Raw genomic sequence first — 26,060 nt, 5'->3', positions numbered from 1 at the left:
AGGTGGATACATACATCGTAGCTATTACGTTTTTTTTTAATCTAGAGCCTTTTTCAAGATAATTACACAACCTGTGTGTAACCCTTATTTTTTTTATTTTGGCAGGCGAGACAATCCAAATTGCCAAGAAATGAATATGGCTTGTTATATTTACTCTAACTTGACATCGTAGATTTTTACAAAAGTAAGCAGACGAAGACGGAATCTAAAAGACGGAAATACGTCACTTGACCTTTAAGCTGTATCAGGTTGAATCAGAATGAAAGAGTAACATATAAAGAAAATGCGTAATTAGTCTTTTATTATTCTGTACACAATAATGAGAGCCGCAGTATCTTTTCGATATTTCTGTGTTTCTGTAATTTCTTCTTTTTTCAGTTGTTTCTCCTTTTCCAATGTTTCTAATAATGGCAATAATAATTCAAATGCAACTGTTCTTCCAACAAAACAAATAATACAACCTGAAATAGAATTCAACCTACATACATTAATCTACAAAATACATAATAGGGATACAATAATGTATAATACCTTTCTAGATGACATCCAACCTGAGAATGTTAATAATAAATTTCATGAGTCCTAACACTTGAAAAAAGGCATAGGTGAATAAAGAGACTGACATCGGGGGGAAATAGTTGATAGTTTTAATAAACCCTATGTTTGTGTGGAAAATTTACATTTTCTATGTGTGTTTCTTTCATTTAGGGTTGTGTTACTGTCCCTTTGACGTATATTTTTAATTTGATTTAATAAATAATGACGTTCAATTTGCCTCCTCCAAACGCCCTCTGATTTATATTACACTATCAATTTCATTGTTCTTTGACTACGGGTTTTAAGTGGCATGGTTTTGCAATACACGAAATATAATGAATGTTAATGCACTAATTTTCTTTTCCTGATTCAATATAAACCAACTATACATTTTAGACACAGCGTAAACTGTTCTGTGATAAAGTGATTAATTTACAGCTATATTTGTTTCCAATTTCTTACTCTTGTAAACATTATAAATGTGGTGTAATTGACAATAAGCCCAGCTGCCACCTGATACCAAATGATGAAGAAGTAAACCATTAAAGGTCATCGTACTGTCTTCAACAATAAACAAAATGAATACTACATAGTAATCTGTCTTTAAAGTCCCGAAAGTACAAGTGCAACATTATTCAAATTAGAAGTTATCAGCATAATTTCTGTCGAAAACAATAACCGATAATCAAATATGATACCTGTGTCCAACAATAAACGACAATCACGACATTTCAGACTCCTTATTAAGAACAAGTTAATACATATTATGGCTGAGTTTAACATGTTGCGGGCACTAAATTATCTTCTGACATTGAACGGTAGTGTAATGGCATAGAATCAAAATATTGTCTGAGAAAGCTCAGCACATCAGATTGACATAAAAAAAGCTAACAAAAAAATAACTTCAGATTTGCGATTACTCGGTCTTATCTAGTTGAAGGCTAAAACCAAACAGTAAGAAAAACATTGTTCTTTTTTAAAGTGTTCACCCGTCTGAGCATGTCAAGAAAATGAACTTAAAAACGGGATAATAAATCCTGAAAACTTTAAAATTTTTAGCTCGAAGAAGTTTGATAATGATGTCATGGATGTGTAACATGTGAACTGCTTAAATCTCTGTTACGACACTAATAAAATTGATTATGGAAGTGTGTATTTTCGGGAGTATACAGATACCTGTCGTTCATGTATTGTATTATCTAACATTGTACATATCTTAATTAGACTATTTACCTTTGTTCTCACATAAGCAACCCGACGGGTGCCACATGTGGAGCAGGATCTGCTTACCCTTCCGGAGCACCTCAGATCACCCCTAGTTTTTGGTGGGGTTCGTGTTGCTTAATCTTTAGTTTTCTATGTTGTGTCATGTGTACTATTGTTTGTCTGTTTGTCTTTTTCATTTTTAGCCATGGCGTTGTCAGTTTGTTTTCGATTTATGAGTTTGACTGTCCCTTTGGTATCTTTCGTCCCTCTTCTTATAGATATAAAGCAAACACGTTCAGATTATTTCGGTAATTTTGTCGTGTATATATTTACACAGGCATTTAAGCAAGAATTTTGCTAGCCTTAAAATAAGGTTCAACCCACCACGTTGTCTAAACATGTCCTGTACCAAGTCAGGAATATGGAAGTTGAAGGGAGTTGGCTTCTCAGTTTCAAAATAATTAACTTTTCAAAACCCTAGCATATGTTGATAGGGGATTAATTAAGGAATCAAATGAGACAAAACAAATATATATAAGTCACGGTGCTTGTTTTCGAGATATAAGCCATTGAAATTTTGGCGGGAAAATGTTCTCTATTGACTTTTCATAGCATTATCATTGACAAGTTAAAGTCCTCAAACACTATTAGAAAATAGTTAAAAATTGTAAAAGACTTTATCAAACAGCTTATTATCATACATGTAAAAGAATTATAAAAAGAAAGATTGGGATCACCGTGCAAAATTTGTTAAGGCATTTAAATCGAAAAAACCAGAGGATTCAGAACATATGACCAAAATTCCCAAACATGACCAGCTAGCTTTTTAACTAAATAGAGGCTGTGACTATAAGTTATATTTACAAACGTTTTACCTGGTTTTCCAAGTCTTATCATTTCGTACACTGAGTCTTCCGGAATGTCACCTTTTCCAAAGGCACCAGATATACAAATTGCGTCATATGAACCTACAGAATAGAAAAAATAAAGCATATATACACAGCTACTTTTGCATAGGTACTATTTTTGTACTAAAAATATGTAGTACTGAAAATTTACTTTTAATATTTAGTACTATTCTTTACTTTTAAACTATTGTAATATTTAGGTACTTGTATTTTACAGTACTTGGTTTGTACTAAATATTTTGGTACAGACAATATTCCATGTTTGAAAATCATAACTTTAAGAGATTTGTAATAGAAAAACTTTCAAAATGCTGAAAATGTAACGGTAGTAACCAAAATTCTGTAGTACCTAAATTTTAAGTATAAATAAAGTACTGTTATATACAGGTACCTAAATATTACAATAATTTTAGAGTAACAAAATAGTACTGAATATTAAAAGTAGATTTCTAGCATTACAGATTTTTAGTACAGAAATAGTACCTATGCAAAAGTAGCTGTGTATTTTAGAATGCAATCATTATCCAAAAAAAATGTATAGAAAAACGCAATATATTATATTTGTTCGAAGCACTTTTCCAGATTTACCTTCATCAGGAAGGTTCAAAGCCGAATAGTTTAAAGTCAAGGATGTATAAGAATCAAAACAATTGCACATGATGTTTTATATATACGTAAACTGGTTGAATCAAAACAATCTGAAATTTCCGAAGATAGCATGAAATCATGAAATTATCTAGTATACATGTTACTGAATATGATTAATTGGAAAGTACAATGTATTACGATATAGGTTGAGCAAAATGGCTACGATAATCCATACTTCTTACTATTTCAATTCTTGAAATATTGTAGAACAGTTGGCACAAAGAACACTACACTAGTAATTGTAATTTGAGTTTAAATCATTTGATGCGTCTTACGTATACAAAGTTTAATTTTATCAACAGTTTCTTATATCCCTCTATTTATTCACAAATATGTATAGTAATGTTACTAATCAGATAATAACATTGCTATTTACATTGACAAATAAGCCCTAAAAAATAAGTTTGTCTTGTTAAGTCGTTTCAGATAAATAAACTCATCATTGATACCAGGACTAAAATTTTACAATTACGCCAGACGCGAGTTTCTACAAAAGACTCATCAGTGACGCTCGAATCAAAAAATGTTAAAAAGGCCAAATAAAGTACGAAGCTAGAGAGCATTGAAGACCAAAATTTCCTTAAATTTTGCAAAATACAGCTAAGGTAATCTATTCCTGATACACCTCTGACAATACTTGTAATTGTCAAGTTTACTAAATATTAACTTGTTTTTTTTTTAAAACAATGCTTACCTTCTTTAATTTTTGAAGGTTCTGATGTAAAGAATTGACAGTAAAGGTTGCGATATATCTGTTTCTGTTTTGCCAAGGTCAGCATGCCCTGTGACGGATCAATTCCATCAAAAATACGGAATCCAAGCTCATGCAGCTGGAAAAAATATATAATGATTTCTCTAATTCTATGGAAATTTATCGCTTTCCGAAACCATTGTATAAAAAAATGTAATCAACGTGTGGTTGCCGGTGATCTCAGAACATCATTGGATGATTTTAAGGGTCATGACCTTTTTAGCTAACTGGATGAATCAAAATATGCTTACAGGTGTTAATGAAATCGACAACTTCGTGCAATGTGAAAGGCACTCGAAGGGGATTTTCGGTTAACTAAAAAAGAAAATGTTTTTTTAATCATTAGAGAAACAGATTCTTTCATAGTTACTCGTGAATTATCGGATTTATCCAATCTCGATAGTTAAATTAAAAATTTTAAAGTCCTCGCCGAAGCGGCTCGGACTTTAAAATTGATAATTTAACTATCTCGATTGGATAAATCCGATAATCCACTGGTACCAATGTAAGAATCTATATTTATTTCATTTTTTTTTTGTAAAATTGGCAATAAATATAAATTATAATCATTATACATGTTTTCAACATTATAACAGTTTATATATGGAAAGTTTTTTTTTATTTAACATACATCAATTTGTGTCAATTTTCGAACTGTGATATAGAGATTTGATTTTGCTTTACAACACATTAACAAACACAACATGTAGAGGATATCATAAGTTTTGAAACACCATGTTTACGAAAACTGCAGTGGTATTATGTGGATAAATGTATTCCAATCACTAGACATTTCGCTCGGACTCTTGTTATGTGAGTACAATGTCTTTTGATTTTGTTTCAATTGATTTAAACATGAGCTTAAGTACAAAACATTCTTAACAGGAAGTGTAATCAGAACAAAGAAAACACGCGTGAAAAAATGTTTAGTTTCTTGCATTTAACTATTTTTACGCTTAAAGTCAAGAGAAATTAAAAATAATATCCTATTCAAGAAATCAAAAAACGCGCATTTGTGAATTCAGACGATGTTCGAATATTTAATCAATAATATCTAGCTTAAGCGGTATGAGCTTTGCTCATGGTTGAAGGCCGTACGGTGATCTATAGTTGTTAATGTCTGTGTCATTTTGGTCTCGTGTGGACAGTTGTCTCATTGGCAATCATACCACATCTTCTTTGTTATAAGGTATGAGTTCTCCCTTATATTCTATGTTTAGGTTTGAAGACTTAAATACAATTTACCTACGCGTTTTCCAACCAGACCAGTTCCAACTCCTAGATCAAGTATTTCCACTTTGTCTCGGTTGTCAGTTATATATGTTCCAACTGTTTCTGCACAAACATACGGACTTTGCCAATTCTCTTCTCCTAATACCTTAAAGTATGATAAAAAAAACGGAGAAGTGATGTGGATATATATCGTAATAACGCAAATCTGCATAAATACACAAAAACAAAAAAGTAAACGTTCTTGAATAAAGTTTCTTATACTAATACAACTTAGTAAATATATATCTATAACAATCGTTATTCCGTTGGTCATATTTGACCTGTGATGAATTTGTTTATTCCATTTAGATCCTTAATGATTAATAGCCTCTAATGTTTTACGTGTGTAATACTTGGTATTCCAAAAAACACTTCGTGTAGATGTTCATGATTTGACCTCAAGAACATTCTTGTGACACAAATATAAAATTGTAAGAGTGCTGAAGCAGTACATTATATATTGTAGTCATTCAGCATTTGTCTTCAAGAGCAGGTATATAATTTACATCTGATTGTATGACAAGAACATAAATCTAACCTGTTCATATGTAGTACAGAAATTATCGTATTCTTTAATCCTTTCCTCCTGTGTTGGATTACCGTCGGACAAATACCATACCCGCTGTTTTTTGCTGTCATCATCTTCCATTTTTTCTTCGGATTGTTTATGAATAGAAAGTTTATTTCTGTTAAGGGAAACAAAATTTAAACTTAATTGTTAAATTGCATTTTAACTTTTGTATTTTACGACTTATTTTTAAATAAACGATTGTTATGTTTCCCCACCAAAAAAAATGGTTATACGTTGTTCTCTGCATAAAAGAGTATTACCACAAAAATACTGAACGCCGAAGTAAATTCAAAACTGAAAGTTTCCAAATCAGAAAGCAAAATCAAAAGCACAATCAAATTAAACGAACGGATAACCACTGTCATATTCTTGAATTTGTACAGCATTTTCTGAATTTCGAATGAATGAATGAATGATTTGTTTGCAAAACAAATATATCCTATGGCAGTTAAAACATTTATTACATATATGACACAATAATAAATAGCAGGAAACAACAAGAGTTCAAATTGTGTTCTGTCAGCAAATCACTAAATACTTTAAGCAAAATAATGTCATTAGTTTTTTTTCTAGTTTATGTCAATGGCATTTTTTCCTAGGTTATTTGAGAAACGAATCTGGATCAAATAATTACATATATTGTAAATAGAGTGACTTATCCAATATTCAGTTCTTTACAGTCAGAAGCATAACAAGAATGCTACTTTTTAAAGTCAATATTTATTCATTTTAATACCTATGCTCACAACACATTACGTCTACAGATTGATTGACCTATATCCATAGTTATATTGTAAACGTTTATGTTCAATAAACTCATAGGCCGAATGATTATTATTGCAATGTTGTCTTTGATTTCAATGTTTTGAAATTAACCATTTATAATTAAGACTGATTTTATGATCCATTGTGATCAGTAAAATGATATTTCCTTTTTTTGTTATATATACTGTTACATGATACAACCAAGAAGACAAAATATATATGTCCACTATATAATGCTATGCAATTAGGATACACATGTATTTGAATGAAAAAAATATGATTTAAGATAAAAACAAAGATAAATTATAAGAGGTCTTTTGTATGAATAACATAAGCTCAAACTTCTTTATATATTTAATTTTTCCCAACACCGCCAAATGTTTAGACCCAAACGTCCATATATACCTTTACAACAGAAAAGAATGTTACAAATAAAACAATTATACAAAATTAAAGGTTTAGACTACAAACTGGTTCAGGTTTACCTGTAAGTAAAACACTGTGTTTATATCCAGTAGAGTTTATATTATAATTTCAAACAAGGAAGAAATATCAACACATTGAAAGTTATTTTTAATTATGTAATCATTATGGTAATAATAGAACTCGTTCCCGGATCAATACAATTAAAACGTCATAGATAATAATGGATAATCTTATAGCAGTAGGAATTTTTATATTTGAAATCAATGTTATTTGAACAAGGTTTTCTTTAACATTTTAGTTAAAACGAAATCAAAAAAAAAAAAAACATTTAATAACTTTTTTTAATAGAATGAGAATAAGACGTACACATAATAGCCCCCCCCCCCCCCCCTTAATAATTTTTGTGGCTGCTTCCGATTAGAAATTAGAATATCTGATGTTGTGTTGTGTAAAAGGTATATACGTTTGAATTATAGTACATTTTTCAATAGTACGTGACTCTTTATACTTTAGTTATGTAATATCTGTTTACATTAGTGTTATATCATTTGGTTTGTTTTAAAAGTGACCTGAAACATTTTGCACTGTTAAGTTTATCTAATGTAATGTCCTTTAATTGTTTCAATAGCTAACATATATATGTGTGTGAAGTTAGCAGCCGGTTCGTTATTCGATATTGGATATTCAATATCCAACCGGCTGCTAGCAGTCAGTTGGATATTCAAAATTAAGTTGAAAATCATAAAAAAAAACACTTAACATTAAAAGCATGATTTTCAAATTTAAGAGGACTGATAGATACGCAGGAAATTGCACTGTTAATTTTATTTAATGTAATGTCCTTTAATTGTTTCAGTAGCTAACATATATTAATTCAATTTATATGAGTCAAAAACGTTAACGACAGTTACTTTTTGTCAAATTTCAGACAATTAAAGGGCAAAAAAGGAAGTGTGTGCCAATTTTCAAAAGGGTAAAAATTTAGAAAACATTATACAGTATCACGCGTATTGACCTTCAAATTTAATGCGTTAAAGGTGATGTAAACAATCCACCAAATTTGAAATCAATCGATTGATGACTTTTGAACACCGGTATACTACTTTTGTCTTCATTTAAAAATCCTGCCAAAAATATACGATAATATTGTACTTAAGTTAGAGATAGTAGCACAATCATGATAGGCAGTGATTAAAAGAGACTAACAACTGTCAGATAGAGAGATCACTATTCCGTACAAAATCACTTTAGATTGTTCTATTCTTTAATTCGAACAAAAAAGAAATGAGAAGTAAAAAAAGCAATTTATTGGATGATAAAATGAAAGCCATTTGTGGATTTTTTGGACGAGTTGGTAGATGTTTAATTATAATAGTAAACATTTTTTTTGTTTTACACGTTGAAAGATAGATAACCATAATTCTAAAGTTTCTTGAATTAAAAACTAAGAAGTCTTACATCTGAAGTCTCAAAAATTGTTCTTTTTGGCCAAAATTCTTAACTTTGAGATATGCCAAATTGACATTTTTGGGAATCTTGTTATCTCTGCCATGAATTCACTTGCATCAAAATATAAAAACAATCCATATATATTACTTTTTTCTTTTTATTTTAGTTAATCTGTTTTATTTTTTTTATGCAAAAATGTGTCTAGCGTCTGAAAGCAAAGTGAACATATAATTGTGAAAAGAAGTAACATTGTTTTAATTATCATGGCAACCAATGTAATGCATTAAAAGAACGTATTAAGTGAACATTCATATTATTGTACACAGCAATACTTATCCATAAACATTTTTAAAGTTTAACAATTTATAAAAACACTGAACCGATTTCAAAATCAAAAGACTAAAAGAAAACAACATACGTCATTATATCAATGTTATTGAAATACTATGTTTATTTGATAAGCAAATAAAAACATAAATAAAACACTAACGAACTGGAAACACACAACTTATATTTTCATGCCAATAAATAAAGAAGCTATGACATAATTAGTAGATACCATTTTTCATAATCTTATATGCTTCTTTGGTGTCTTGTTAGATTTCTCTTTAGGAATAATACCATATTTCCTAATTGGACGGGTTATAGAAATAATAGTTTAGTATTAAGTCGAGATATAAAGGCATCGAACTATATAGTATTATTCAATAACACTTTTGACATTATTTCAACAATTACTTGAATCTTTTGTCAAGAAAACAGAAGGTCATGTTTCTTTGTAATGAACTGTTTCCTTCTTTTTTGTCTGGCGTCTAGCTTATCGTCGTCATTACAGGCCAATGTGTAAGGCACATATTTTGGAACTTATTTAGGAATGATGATGACGATTATGAGAAACATTATAATAATTGAACAAATTATTTACTTACACAAACCAACTAAATTCCACAGATTCATTCGCATATCATTTTCAATCATTTCGGTATTCAGATATACAAATTTGCGGACAACTATATGACTAACAAGATGGCTGGGCCCATCAATAGACAGGCAGGATAAAGTACAAACGCAATTGTTGCAAACAAACGTCAACGATTTTGAATTCATAATTATATTTATTTCTAATGATATGTTTAGTTTAATAATTGCACATACAATTATTTAAGACTATTCCTTAAAATAAAAGTTCCTGGCTGCTAGATTCAATAAAGAAACGAAACATGCATGTAAGGTAAGGCATTCTTTAAAGGATGTTTTCTCTATAAGACAAATCACGTTCGATTATTTTTATTGACAAAAAAATTACACGTGCTAATTACAAACTTTCCAGAAGACTGCTTTATCCTCTTTTTTAAAGTTATCTTTGTAAATTTTTATAATTGAGATTAGAGGTTTAATCATAAGATCCTTTTTTGTAACTGTAACATGGATTACTATTTTCAAAGAAGAGATATTGATATAATGTTCACAGTTTGTAATGTAAATTTTATTCACTCAATTTTTATTAGCAAAGTGGAAATATAATCAATTTAAGAACCAAATGAATTAATATTTTTAAAATATGCAATATTATGCATAGCAATGCATAGATAGACACACCTTCAGGGAGAACTACAACTGTATCCTGCAAGCTATGTTTAAACAAACACAAACTATTTTACTATAAAGTTGTACCTTACAAGTAAGTCAGGTAAAAGTCTCATATTTGTTTGATCTAACATGACAAATTTATATGCAATTTTAGATATATGAACAAGAATATGTCTAGATAAGTAAACTGTTGTACTTAAAGATATGTATTTGCAAAAATATAGATGTATAAACAAGAACATATAGATAACTTGTACTGTAATCTAAATGCTGTGCGTATTAATCACATATCCTTGTCTCTAATAATTTTTATGTTGTAATTGCCTCTTTTGAAAAGTTAAAAAAAGTACAAATATCTGAAGAAAACTATAAGCTCCAACTTATCCAACCAATGGATAACAACTGTCATTTTCCTAACATGGTCAGAAAATCGTGGATTAAACCTGTTTTTATATATAGCAAAACATCTAAGCATATACTGTCAAGGGGATTAATTAAATCTTGAATATAAAATACGTCCTTCCTAAATTAAGTATAAAATCACATTAAATAGCTAAATTGTTAGTAGAATTTTTTCAACTTATTTTCAAACTTATGACTTTAATGCTAGTATGAATTAATTGAGATAAATGCAAACATACACAATGGAATAATTTCAAGATAATTAATTCATTTAAGCATCATATATATTTACAATCAGATGGATTGCAGTATATTACTACCTTTTCGTAGACATCCCTTAGCAATAACTTAGTTACTGACCTCGCCTCGGATAAGGTATTATACAGTATGCGTCTTTGATAACGAATCTATTTCTTGACCTGACCTTTGATAGTGTATTATACTTTATGCGTCTTTGATATCGAGCATATATGTTGACCTCCTTTGTAATTACTGTATGCATGAATTTTGTAGACTAAACTGATATCAGTCAAAAAGAAAATAGGTTTTACGGTCACATGGTACATGTAGTAACACAGTCATGAAGGTCAAACATGTCAAATGCAGAATTGCTCCGGAAACATAAACACATTTATTCAAAAACCAGTTGTTGGCATGGCACAGGTTATGTTCTTCTCATATATGTTATGATGGTATGATACTAAACCCCTAACGGGAAGGATTGTGCCTGATGTTCATATGATGAAATCATAATCTTTCAGTCAGTTTAATTGAAGTCTGGAGCTGGCATGTCAGTTAACTGCCAGTAGTCTGTTGTTATTTATGTATTACTGTCATTTTGTTTATTTTCTTTGGTTACATCTTCTGACATCAGACTCGGACTGCTCTTGAACTGAATGTTAATGTGCGTATTGTTATGCGTTTACTTTTCTACATTGGCTAGAGGTATAGGGGGAGGGTTGCGATCTCACAAACATTTTTAACCCCGCCGCATTTTTGCGCCTGTCCCAAGTCAGGAGCCTCTGGCCTTTGTTAGTCTTGTATTATTTTAATTTTAGTTTCTTGTGTACAATTTGGAAATTAGTATGGCGTTCATTATCACTGCACTAGTATATATTTGTTTGGGGGCCAGCTGAAGGACGCCTCCGGGTGCGGGAATTTCTCGCTACATTGAAGACCTGTTGCTGACCTTCTGCTGTTGGTTTTTTCTATGGTCGGGTTGTTGTCTCTTTGCCACATTCCCCATTTCCATTCTCAATTTTATTTTATGATCCTTGTCTAAAAGGAGCATAAGAGTTAGCTATAAACTCGTGAATTTACATTGATTTTGTTCTGCATGGGTGTAGCCAGCTAAAATAGTTTGGTTAGGGTTTTTTCATAACATTTTTCTCTCACTTGTTGACAAAAACATAAAAGTTCAAGAAATTAAAACACGCATATAGCAATCTGACAACCACTTATTTTCATCAATGAGAATCTTGCTTTCTCTTAAACAGCAGTAAGTTATTATAGCGTTCAGTTGAGTATTAAAGAGTAGACTCCCTTACATGTTCGTTGTCCCAATTAACTATGAAAACGATAAATTGAAACTCAGTTTTCTAGTTAAACTTTGTTTGCATACACACTGAAAGGTGTCAGGGTCAAATCAAATACCGATCGTAAAACTTAATGCATAATTAGACTAATTTTCCGTCACCAAGTATGATCCCCGGTAAATATTGCTAAAAATAGTATCCAACTGTATCGAAAACATCCAACATTTATTGGGGAGCGTTAAGGTATAAATACGCCCAACGTAAAATTATAGGTAAACTCATACTAAATTTGCCAAAGTTATAATGACAATGTAACTATATTTGCGTTTAGAGACCAAGAATAAATAAATAAAATATTTTCGTAAGTATTTTCCTATCTTAGTTAATTATAAGGCGGATGTTTTGATGATTTTATTTCTTCTCTCTCTTCATAATACTAATTTAGCATTGTTCAAGTTCCATGGTTTTTGTTCAAATTATTATTCAAAATATTTCACCTAAAAACATACATCGAAACGAATAAATCTAGTTTTACTTCTAGAATTTGACCCCGTTTGCTGAGGAGTAACAATGTCCATGTTCTCGTAGTGTTTATAGTTGTAACTTCTTTAACACCTGGTTTCAGGATACGCTAACTCATTAAAGGAATGCAAATCCTTTGTTTTTATATTCATTCCCCCTTTAACGAATCGGTATGATTCGACAAATTATAGAAACTTTCATCAATGGTTTACATTTTGTATATATTCACCTTTATCTTTCAATCTCACAAAAAAACATACATGCACAATTATGTCCTATAGCTGATACCTATTTTCGAAATACTTTTAATTTACCAAGTTCACTACAATAAATGGACTCTGTGTTATTACTACTATAAAGATACCTTACCTTTTAAAAGGCACCTGTTAAGTAGATCAATGTAAAAATACAAGTGGTTTATTGGTTTACACCTTGTCCCATATAAAGGACACATTATCAAAACCGATTACAACCAAATATATCTGGTAATTATTCAGCACGTGACAACTTCATCGCGCCTTTAAATGTTTGAAGTTCAAGGATTTCTAATCAATGAATGACAGTCAAACTCATATATCGAAAAAAAACTGACAACGCCATGACTAAAAAAGAAAACGACAAACAGACAAACGATAGTACACAAGACATCATATGGAAAACTAAACACTAAGCAACACGATCTCTACCAAAAACTAAGATTGATCTCAGATGCTCAGGAAGGATAAGCAGATCCAGCTCCATATGCCACACCCGTCTTGTTGCTTGTATTATCACAAACCCGGTAAATAGTCTTATTCGGTAGGTCACAGTCGTGAAAAGGGAAGGGGATTGTAGAAACGACATACGAACCTTTCCGATGTCATATGTGAAACGGTTATTCCATAACAGTCAACCAACTCGTGATGGCGTAAAATTTACAAAGGGATGATCTCAACTGCACCGTCGGGAACTCTTAGTTTAATAGCAATCATCAATCAAAGAAATTATAATAAGAAAAACAAGCCAGGAAATATCGTATCAATCAATGTCAATTATGAGATATCTACTCCGTATGCAGGCGATATAGGAATGTTAATACATAGGACTGGAATGTTTACAATTGGTAAGCTAAAATCATCTCTTTTGTCGTAAAGTTTTGTTTTTAACATACCCTCATTGTCAATTTCTAGATGAAAGTCAAGATATAAGGAAATATTCACTGATCTGTAGTAGCTTTTATCCCTATATTGATTGGAAAGAAGCGTTCAAATTAGTCACCAAATTTTGAATTATTTAATGAGAGATATTTTCGTAAGTATTTTCCTATCTTAGTTAATTATAAGGCGGATGTTTTGATGATTTTATTTCTTCTCTCTCTTCATAATACTAATTTAGCATTGTTCAAGTTCCATGGTTTTTGTTCAAATTATTATTCAAAATATTTCACCTAAAAACATACATCGAAACGAATAAATCACTAGTTTTACTTCTAGAATTTGACCCCGTTTGCTGAGGAGTAACAATGTCCATGTTCTCGTAGTGTTTATAGTTGTAACTTCTTTAACACCTGGTTTCAGGATAAGCTAACTCATTAAAGGGATGCAAATCCTTTGTTTTTATATTCATTCCCCCTTTAACGAATCGGTATGATTCGACAAATTATAGAAACTTTCATCAATGGTTTACATTTTGTATATATTCACCTTTATCTTTCAATCTCACAAAAAAACATACATGCACAATTATGTCCTATAGCTGATACCTATTTTCGAAATACTTTTAATTTACCAAGTTCACTACAATAAATGGACTCTGTGTTATTACTACTATAAAGATGCCTTACCTTTTAAAAGGCACCTGTTAAGTAGATCAATGTAAAAATACAAGTGGTTTATTGGTTTACACCTTGTCCCATATAAAGGACACATTATCAAAACCGATTACAACCAAATATATCTGGTAATTATTCAGCACGTGACAACTTCATCGCGCCTTTAAATGTTTGAAGTTCAAGGATTTCTAATCAATGAATGACAGTCAAACTCATATATCGAAAAAAACTGACAACGCCATGACTAAAAAAGAAAACGACAAACAGACAAACGATAGTACACAAGACATCATATGGAAAACTAAACACTAAGCAACACGATCTCTACCAAAAACTAAGATTGATCTCAGATGCTCAGGAAGGATAAGCAGATCCAGCTCCATATGCCACACCCGTCTTGTTGCTTGTATTATCACAAACCCGGTAAATAGTCTTATTCGGTAGGTCACATTCGTGAAAAGGGAAGGGGATTGTAGAAACGACATACGAACCTTTCCGATGTCATATGTGAAACGGTTATTCCATAACAGTCAACCAACTCGTGATGGCGTAAAATTTACAAAGGGATGATCTCAACTGCACCGTTGGGAACTCTTAGTTTAATAGCAATCATCAATCAAAGAAATTATAATAAGAAAAACAAGCCAGGAAATATCGTATCAATCAATGTCAATTATGAGATATCTACTCCGTATGCAGGCGATATAGGAATGTTAATACATAGGACTGGAATGTTTACAATTGGTAAGCTAAAATCATCTCTTTTGTCGTAAAGTTTTGATTTTAACATACCCTCATTGTCAATTTCTAGATGAAAGTCAAGATATAAGGAAATATTCACTGATCTGTAGTAGCTTTTATCCCTATATTGATGGGAAAGAAGCGTTCAAATTAGTCACCAAATTTTGAATTATTTAATGAGAGAACATCATCTTTATAGTGGAAAGTAAAGTTAAAGGATATTGCTAATTTCTTATCTTAATTCCGTAGAGGTTTATATATGAAGTCAGTCTCATAATAATAAATGAACAAGTCGACAAGACGACAAGAAGAGGAGCACAGTTGGTTCCAATTTTAATGCCGACAGTCTTTTGAAAAACACGGCCTCCAAACGTAACAAATATGGTATCAATCAAGAAATCAAGCATCTTGATAATGTCAGTTTCAGAGAATTTTTTTGTTTGAATCAGACTGATTCTTTGCAAAGTAGGAGTTATCCCATTTTATAACAAGACACTTGTATCTTTTTTTGCCAATATATTTCTATGAAACAAAATAATATCAACTCTTTTAACAATGTTTAAATGCAAACATACACAATGGAATAATTTCAAGATAATTAATTCATTTAAGCATCATATATATTTACAATCAGATGGATTGCAGTATATTACTACCTTTTCGTAGACATCCCTTAGCAATAACTTAGTTACTGACCTCGCCTCGTCCTTAGTTTGGAATGGGAATACTTGTGTAAATTGTAGAAAAATCAAATGTTTTAACACTATTGCAAGATAAAAGAATCTTGTATGTATTCTAAGAGATCTTTGGAACTTTTTAGTGTCAATATCTGATTCACGCCACCTCTAGAATATGCAGTTTCACAATAACTGTGAAGCCTGGCTACCTTCAGTATTATAGTTACATTGGAGTGCGTTATATAAGTAGTATCCATATCTATTAGGCATGTCAACGGGTACTGGAGTACTCGAGTATCGCTCGGTAGTACCGAGTATCCACTACCAAAATGATACTCGACTAATCGGTTTCTTCTCGCGTGGAAATTTTTCTACATTAATGAAAAATTAATAAAAGTTGAAATACGATTCGAATGTTTGCGTTTAATTGTTATTCAAAATTCTTCCAAACAGATATCACGTGGGACACATGAATAAGAGAATTATTCCAAGGTTGTCACTGCTCTTTATTTTCATCAGCAGAACTGTTAGTTAACTAACACATTGTAGTTGCGACATAAGAAACTATCGCTGTCATCTGTGAAACGGATATTTCATAACGGTCAACCAACTCGTGATTGCGTCCGTAAAAACCTAACCATTATCAACTCTCGGTTTAATGTCTTGTTAGCAGCAACCATCCATCAAGGAAACCATGATAGGAAATACAAGCCGGGGAATATCGTATCAGTTGGGAAATGTATTCTCCATATGCAGGCTCTGCTGAAATGCTGCTACATACATATCTATACTATAAAACGAGAAGACATAATTTTGTGTGTCGCTTCTCTTCCTTCCAAAATGAATTAGTCATCATGCTTCTGTGTCCAATAGGTACAATGGATAATCGCATTTGTCATCTAGTCTTATGATTATTCAGATTGAGTTATTTTGGGAGAGAAAAAAAAAGCGTCCGGATATTGTTTCCGTCATCAGACCGACTTTTAAGTCATAGGTATGACTTCCGGTACTCAATTTACATATGATTTTACTCGGAGAGAGGTCAATTATTTTCGCGTTAATGTACATGTATATTATGATTATACTACTATAATATAGAGATTCTCTATATAATTATAGCCATGATAGAAATGGAGAAGACACTTGGATTTGATAGTTTAAAGCAAATGCACTTTATTTACAATATAGTGTAAAGAAGGCTTCAGGCCACAATTAATTCCCTTTGTTTGTGGTCTTGGAATATAGTTCCCAATTATTATATAGTGTATTGCTTCCTAAGTATTCTATTTACTATTTTCTTTGGAATGTTTACTTTTTAAGGGATCATATCAGTTGCATATATATTGAAATAAGTAAATCATGTGAAAAAAAATATTGTTGAAAGTGAAAGTAGTGATTTGACCAAAATGAAAGTAGGGTAGAAATAAGTCTTTGTCATTTGTTCAAGATTCAAATCCAAATATTGTCATGTTAATAGAGCTCTCCACGGAAAAAAGCACTGATGGATTGATCAGAAGCATATTTTATTAGAATAATAATGGTCTATAAGCAGTTACATGTATTTCATGTTTGAAGCAGAGCAAGTTATTTAATTTAATTAATTTGATTTTTACCCAAAAATGCATTGTAGCAAAGGGGAAGAATAATTGTCTGAGGCAAGAATCGCGAAAATAATTGAATTTAACAGAAAGGAAACAAATAAGGGACTTTGAAAAAAGAGAGAGGGCTTTTGGTTACTTTTCTGAAATTTTTCAGACATAAAATCTTTTACAAAAATTCATCCTACAATATTTTACATACTTTAAACCAAGCTTTAAATGCTCGCGATTTCGCGGGTGTGTTCTAGTAGATATGAAAATTTCAAAATTAGAAAAGGTGAAATTGTCACTTTTGTCGTAACGGTTTTGTTTTCAAACGACCCTCATTGTCCATTGCTGGATGTGAGTCAAGATATGAGCCATACTAAACTGTATTTTTAGTATCTTTTATCGCTAGTTCAATGGGTTAAATGGGTTTAACATAAGTCACAAAATGTTTAATTACTTAATGAGAGAACATCATCTATATAGTTATAAGTGTTGTATATATATAAAAAAAAACTCATGAACCGTCATGAAATGAGATTAAGGTCATAGTTCAAGATAAAAAAGATGCTTGCTTTTGCTTATTTGTGTATTTCCTTCCACAATGTTATAGCCAGATACAGCTATCAGTGTGAGGGAAGTTATTTGAGGAACAGGATATGACCTGCTTTAAACCCATAGTAGCTAATCATCTTTCTTTTTTATATTCTTATAATTAGTACAACCAATGTAATCTTTTAAACCAGAAGCGACACTTCATAAACATATATTAGTAGAGTATCCCTTTATTTTAAGCAAAACTATATAGAAACCATACATCTTTTAGAACTAGCTTGAAGAGAAAGGCTTACAATCGTTTTCTGAGGAACTTTTAATTTGTTGTATATAAATTGGTTTGTCTATCGATCACTATAAAGGAAAAGGCTCAAACCTAAGGAACTTCATTACCACGTTTTGGTTAACTACAAAAAGTCAGAAACCCCGTCAGTAGTCAACGGTATCATTTTTAATATGTTGTTATCTTATAGTTCGTTTATGTGTGTGTTGCGTTGTCGTTTGTTTTTGATGCACGTCAGTCTTTCTGTTGTTTCGTTGTTTTCCCTCTATAGTTGATGTGTTTCCCTCGGTTTTTGTTTGTAATCTGCATTTGTTGATGACTTTTGAACAGCGGTATATTTGTTTTGCCTTTTTTTCTCTTCAGGTTATTGTTCCTCCATGACAAGTGCAAATGCTAAGAGTTCAATGTAATTCTTAATTGAGACTATCAATGTTGATATAGCAAATAACGGGTTTTGTCATATTTATGACTGTATTTTCTAAGAAAAAAAATCATATTTTTGATCGATTCACTTTTTTCTGACTTTGTCGCATAAAGGTAGATAACTCAGAGTGTACCGGAGATAACTCAAATAAAGTTATTTATATAATAGGAAGTGTTATGAATGAATTTACCTTCTCTAATATGTAGCAAGAAAACGAGTCCGGTGACCCCATTTTGTTCTTTTTTCTTTTCTGACAGCATGTTACAAGACCTATCTTCTCATATTTTATCTGTAAATTATATGGTGTAGTTTTCTTTTTCGTTCACAAAACAGGATTTTCCGTGCATTTTCTTTACAAAATCTGACAATTTTGCACAACCTGTAGCGTGAAAAAAAAGTTCGGTGATCCCCATTCTTTTATGATATTTTGAGGAAAAAAGATTGATAAAAAATACATTTTGACAAATGAAGACACCTCATCAACCTTTATATTTTTTTTGGCTTATATCCAGTGTGTTAGTAATGACAGAATTATTACATGTCTTCCATTCTAGGTTTGTCTATTTGGAAATGATTAGGAAACTTCAATTGCGACTTCTTCATATGAAGTGTATCTTAAACATGTAAAATGGATTTAGCTATCAGTTGTTGGTCTGTTTATGTCATATGGGTCGTAAAGTTTACAAGTAATTATACACCTTTCGCTCTTAGAAATTATGCTTGAGTTTTCATTATACAGCCTAATAACGAAAAGCGCCTCGAATGACCAAATTGATGACTAAATATGTTCAGGCCTGTGTTGCATTCTTTTGGTTTGATCTGAATCAGGTTAATTCTTGGTTTAAGATAGTTAAACATTTTGATTTGATGTTAGTTCTTGTTACTTCAATGTTGCACTTAGAAACATTAAGAAACATTGACTATTTGATAAAATTGAAAAGAATGGAAATGTGGAATGTGTCAAAGAGACAACAACCCGACCAAAGAGCAGACAATGTATGACACTTTAGGGAATCTTAAAGTTCACTGAATATTGAAATGAGATAGTGCTTGCGGGTTACAGTGTGAACTTCAGACACGTATTGTTTGTGTTCAAATAGTCCGGAAAAAAATATAAACAATGTTATCTTTTAATTGAAACTGATGTTATTCATAACATATTTTTCTTCATTTTGTATTGAATAATTTGAAAAGTGTAAGTGTAAAAAGGTTCAATCTCCCTGACGCAAAAATTAACGTACCTACGTACGGAAAAAGACATTAAGGCCGAACATTGTTATTTTTCAAGCTGAAACTAGATTGGTAGAATAAACGGGTATTACGAAGAAAACAGAATAAAAATTGGTGAAAATATGCGATTTTTTTCTCTTTTATAAAATACTTTTCAGGACAAACTGTAAAATCCATAAAAATGATAAAACGAGTGAAATACAGCTGTCATATATTTGACTTAGTTCAGGCATTTTTCGAAGAAATCGGGATTTGCGTAGCTAGCTCAACATCCCACGTGTATGCCAGATGTATATTCTTCATAAAAACAAACTGGGTTGAACTACAAAAAAATGCATAATAGGTACATGATATAAGAATTGGAATCGAACAGCATCTATTTTGTAATCTTACATCAAAACGACAACAATATTCAAACAAACATACACATACATTTAACAAAGACACCAGTGAATTGTGTTATTTCTACTCGAATGCTATTGTTCTAACCTATTTTACCCCTTTTAATATTGTTCATTACAAAAAAAATACAGTAGTTAAAACATAAATATCATCAGACATTTTCTCCTCGTTTCTGCTGTTAGTTTGAACAGGTGCATTAGTTTTATATAGCCACACTTTTAAGTACACACTTTCTCCAAATTAATATAATTCTTGAATATAAATTTACACAAACCATAAAAATAAAGTATTACCGAATGTACATTGGTTCTCATCAGTATAAGCATATCAACAGTGTCAACGTCAATGAAATTAACCTGTATTTTGCTGGATTTTTCAGATGCCGATAAATCCATCCCGTAAAGTTTTTTATTGTTAAATACATTGAGGTTTTTGTTATTAGCATGACGTAATTTTTCACTATTCAGTGGTTATTTAGATTGCCTGCTGTCACGTCGACGAGACTCGTTCTTTTGATGACCTGCAGATCAATTCATTCAAACTAACTCTAAACTGTTTTGACATACCTACATATACCAATACATTCAACAGAAAGGAAACAACAAGTATGAGATTCGAAAACTGTATACCATCACTAGTTCTTAACCAATTTTGTACCGTAGGAAAAAACGTTGCAAGCGAAATCTTGAATGTAGTCGGAAATTCTCCAAGAACAAATATAAGCGAGACTAGGACAAGCATTACCGTTGTTCGTGTTTTGCTTCGCTGGTCAGATGACCTTCCGGAAACCATCTTTCTTCTGTTAACAGTTATCATACATGCAATCATAGAAAAAGTCACGAACAATGCTGGAATAAAATGGAAAGTAAACAACCGAATGAACCATATTATGTCTGATATTTCATCTATGATATCGTTGTGGATTAGGTAATGTGTTTTGCAATACAAAACCGACCTGTTGTCATACGTTATTGTCGTCACACCTTCAATTTTACGAACTAAAAGAAAAGGAATGCTAATGGTTGTGACAAATACAAACGATACAACTGAAAATACTACCGTGGTTTTCTGTCCGCATATACGTGGTCCTGAGAACGGGAAAAGGCAAATCACACATCTTTGACAAGCAAGATACGTTGTTGTTAAAATCGACGTAGAATGAAAGAAAACTGCAAAGTTACCAGCTACAATGTTAATATAGCAACCACTTACACTTAGATGATTTCCAGCTATGTACGATGAAAAAGTATACATGGTACCAAAACATATTGTAGCTGTATCATATATTGCTATTAGAGAAAGAATAGCGGAGACCGATGATTTGTTTTTCGGTGACAACCATGCTACTACTACTATAATGTTCGTGCTTAAAACTGCAACTAACAGTACAGGTTTTATGATAAGAACATAGAGTTTTTCTGCATACAAAATTTTGTACAACGGATCCATTTCTCCTTTCTCCAACCTACAAGTAAACCAAAACACTTTAAGCCATTTGACAATATTTAGCATTTTTTATTGATACGCTGCAGAATTACTGTCCTGTTTTTGTTTTATCATGATTGTTTAATGCAATTTCTCTTTGCTTCGCTTTAAATTACACGTTTGAATTGCCGTCTAATAAATATACAACGAAATTTCCACTATATGACACTACAACGAAACGCGTGTCGTCTTCGTTAGGAGGCTTTCGAATGAAACAGTTGAAAGTTTGAAAATACAATGTTGAAGTACATTCAAGTCGAAATGGTCAAGTACATTGGACGTATGCTTTTCCCATATATTTACCGATTGCTGAAAAAATTGACAGATAATTCACGCTGTCATTAGGCATACTTATTGTGCAAAAGGTATTCTTATAAAAGGAGTAGGTTCAGTAAGACCCCTTTTTGGCCCAAAAATATAGAAGTTTTACAAAATTGTGAAAATGTAATCTTTTAGCTATTTTTTGAAAAGTAGAATGCTTCTCCTACAAGAATATGGGCTGTTTTTGAAAATACAATGCACATATATCGTGTACTTCTATCATTAAGGCATGCTAAATTACTAATATCTTCTTAATTTTAGCATTTTAGTTAAAATTTAGACGGTTTTCGTCTTAAATGAAAGTGGCCGCATTCGTGTTCATTTATAATATTGGAATGTAAGTTGTATTTGATGATCATACATAACATATATAAAGGTTGAGGATGAACACGGATGCGGCCACTTTCTTTTTTGACAACAACCATCTGAAAAGCGACAATTTTTTGCATATTGGATAGATTTTTCATATTTAAACTTGAATCAGAGCGTTTTTAATGAATAAATCATTTAAAACTTTCACATAAACGAATTGAATCAATTGAAATAGACACTTAAGTGTTTAAAAAGAGTCCAAAATATTTCGTTAGATGAACCTGAAATGTGAGGCCAAAATCAGCCCTTACCGGACCTACTCCTTTGTTGGTAATGTTGAAAGTTAGATACTTCTTACAGGACAGACAGGGAGTTTAACCCTTTTTATATTGTTTTTATTGATATGTTTGAGCTTTGTATTTTGCCATTAGATTGAAGACCTTCCTTTTTGAATTTTCCCCGGAATTCAGTACTTTTGTGATTTCCTTTTTAATATATACATGGTAAACGTAAAATAGACACTTTTATCATGTATAAGGTATTTAGTAATTGAAACAAAAAATAACAATATATTTTTTTTGGATTACAAAATAGGTTTTGTCAGTAAAATATAAAATAAAGGGAACTAGCTAAAAGAGGAACCATATCTTATTACATATACATTAATGGAGTTTTTAGATAGTGCATGATTTATCAAATCAAAATGAACATAATGCGTTGGCATTTAACTCATGTCAGATATCAGAGTAAAACAAAAAGAAGAAGATGCTTTTCATCTTTAATTTATCCACTGTCAATTCTACCGTCTTTCAAGTAGATACGATCACTTTACAAAAAGTCTTATTAATAAACTTCACATCACTCGCCTCCAACCATGAATAAACATATATAAAAAATGGGGTTTATTATCAGTCACCAGAACAATTAAATAGCACTTCAATGCTCTTAACTTTGTACTTTATTTGGATTTTTAACATTTTTTTTATTCGAGCGTACTTAATGAGTGTTTTGTAGACGAAACGCGCATCTTGCTCAAATACTAAATTTCAATTCTGTTACATGTATCTATGATGAGTTAATCTACACATTGAACTGTTTTCCTAGCGACATTATGATATCTTAATTTGAATTGCATTGGTATAAAATTCACTACTTTATTTGGTTATATTCTGCCCTACAAAATACTGCTTCTCAGCATGTATTATATCAAGCTCGATAACAGTTTAAAAACACTTATCTCGCAAGCAGAAAAAAAAAGCGTGATGCTGAACTTAAGCAAATTATGTGCTTAAGACTTTTATACCAATCGCGTCTTAAGTGAAAAGCATTATAATGTAAATGACTAATTGTATTGTTGGCACCAAATGATTAATGAATCGCAGATTAGTTATCCCGATATGTGTCCTTCAAAGGCATGTAATTAAGTAAATGACAAAGAAGAACCAATTCCGTTTTTTTTTATGGTAATGTCTTTCCTTGTAATCACTGAAAAAGTCTAGTTCCATTTGTTCTTGATTTTCTAATCAAATCATCAATTTGATGTTTTTGTTGTAATCAGGGTTCATTGATCAACGTTTGATAAATAACATTGTACCGTAAAATATATAAGGCCATTTCCCAATTTTTGTTTCGAGATGAAAGCCTTTCTTGGTTTGATTTAAATTCTGAAGAAAAAAACAACCATAATTAGTCAATGCCTGTGTATTGATACGGCACATTTCAGTCTTGTTGATTGGGTTTGTATGGAATAGTAATTTCATTGTCCGTCTCAGGGCAAGAGGGGACTTTAAACTGATCATTCCACGAAAATCCAGTCAATAGATGTTTTATCATATTATTAAAAGAGGGACGACAGATACCGATGGAACAGTCAAACTCATAAATCGAAAATAAACTGACAATGCCATGGCAAAAAATGAAAGAGACAAACAGACAAATAATAGTACACAAGAAACAACCTAGAACTAAAGATTGATCAACACGAATCCTACCAAAAACTGGCGGTGATATCAAGTGCTCTAGAAGAGAGTATAGATAATAATTATTGGGGCTAAATCAGCTATCGTAATATGAAAAGCAGAAACACAACCACACTATGGTACTTCGTGTTTAGGCTAAATCCCCCACTGACGTCATCCCAAGATATACCATAGATAAAATGCCACGTCGTAAAATCCGTAATATAATCAACATCATCTGATCCTGTAGCTGCATTTAAAATTACTCGAAATACAATGACGTTTGTAGTCTGACAGTTCTATTGAGGGCAAAAACCAAAGTTCCAACTCATGAAATTAGATCTTGTGAATTTGACTATACTTTTTACTTTTTCATTTAAGGATTGACTGTAGTATTTTTTCTCTCTAAGAAGAATAACATCAAACATGTGGTGCACAGTAGATTACCCGCGTAGCCGGGTATTTTAAAGTGTGCACCATTTTTTTATGCTTTTTCGAATAGACAGAAAAAATATTATAGCCATTTTTTATAATTTAATTTTAAAGTCCTCCAAACCGGAGTTAACAATGCAAATACGTTGATGACGTCAGGGTCACATAACAAAATTATGTCTATGAGATGATAAACATAACAACGTTAGCCAATCAGAAGAAGCGTTACATCCAAAATAAAATTATGATCAAATGGCCCTCATAATTTGGAATATTGATACAGCCCTTGCTATCTAATATGTTGGTTAGAGAATGACTGATGAAGACAAAACCGAAAGGACCGCGGTGGCCGAGTGGTATAAGTAGTAACTACTGTAAACACTAGCCAGTCAACACTGAGGTTTTGAGTTCGACCCGTTCGTGACTTCCATCTGAATTGACTGAGATTGTCAGTTTTCCTATCGAATGTCGGTGCTTTTCTCCGGGCACTCCAGCTTCCTCCACCAATAAAAACTAATTGGCACGAAATAGTTTAATGATATTTGAATAAGTTGGTTATCAATGAAAAGCTCCTGATTATATATTGGTAAATAGTTATAAAGAGATAAATGGTACTGTACTGGTTTCAAGTAATTGTGTACTCTTCTTTTGTTTTTGTTTGGATTTTTTTTGGGTTTTTTTTGTTTTTTTTTCGGGGGGGGGGGGGTCAATCCCTTTCAATTTTTTTTCAGTTTGTTATTATTTCATGTTTACTACTAGTATCATAAAAAGTTATGAATTGGATGCTCACACACATGATAAAACTCGCCAAATTCAGTACTTTTCCAATGTCAGAAACTTTTATTCGTTGGATTTCGTTTGTTACAATATACCATGTAGATTACGCTTGATTGTTTAGCATAAACCTGTTTAAGGTACACTTGGTTTGTTTCATAAGCTGTTCAGTCAAGGCATATCAATGAATAAATATTTTAATATTAAAGTGCAACCTGAATTATAACAAACAATTACATTCATATAATACAAGTAATTTTCAGCCAGCCAAAAAGCTTATGATGCACTGTGAAATTGTGTATCATTATTGAAAATAAAATAAAATAAATAAATATAGTTCAAATTGTACATCCAAATTATAGAAAGGCACGTTATCAGTTGATCACAGATTGTCTGATGGTAAAACAGTTCAAAATAAAGTTAGCAACAAGCTTGCTGTAATTACAAAATAAATGTTTTAATTTGATGTTCGCTGGAAGCGTAGTCAAGTG

General features: G+C 31.5%; 1 protein-coding gene across 2 annotated transcripts; it reads right to left on the bottom strand.

The window, feature by feature from the left end:
• Positions 1–279: 279 nt before the first annotated feature.
• On the bottom strand, positions 280–13,046 carry LOC139502712 (methyltransferase-like protein 27). 2 transcript variants are annotated; one of them, XM_071292276.1, is made up of 6 exons: positions 12,952–13,046; positions 5,861–6,008; positions 5,300–5,428; positions 3,994–4,129; positions 2,619–2,711; positions 280–461 (listed from the first exon to the last, which is right to left on the bottom strand). In XM_071292276.1, exons 2-6 carry the CDS (start codon positions 5,969–5,971, stop codon positions 292–294), a joined length of 639 nt encoding a protein of 212 aa, XP_071148377.1. In that variant the 5' UTR covers positions 5,972–6,008; positions 12,952–13,046; the 3' UTR covers positions 280–291. The 2 variants fall into 2 exon arrangements, with proteins under 2 accessions (XP_071148377.1, XP_071148375.1); XM_071292274.1 differs by lacking the exon at positions 12,952–13,046 and adding an exon at positions 7,144–7,229.
• Between the last annotated feature and the right edge of the window lie 13,014 nt (positions 13,047–26,060).

The sequence above is a fragment of the Mytilus edulis genome, chromosome 14, assembly GCF_963676685.1.
Source record: "Mytilus edulis chromosome 14, xbMytEdul2.2, whole genome shotgun sequence".
Lineage (NCBI taxonomy): Eukaryota > Metazoa > Mollusca > Bivalvia > Mytilida > Mytilidae > Mytilus > Mytilus edulis.
This window is presented reverse-complemented; position numbering and strand designations above follow the sequence as displayed.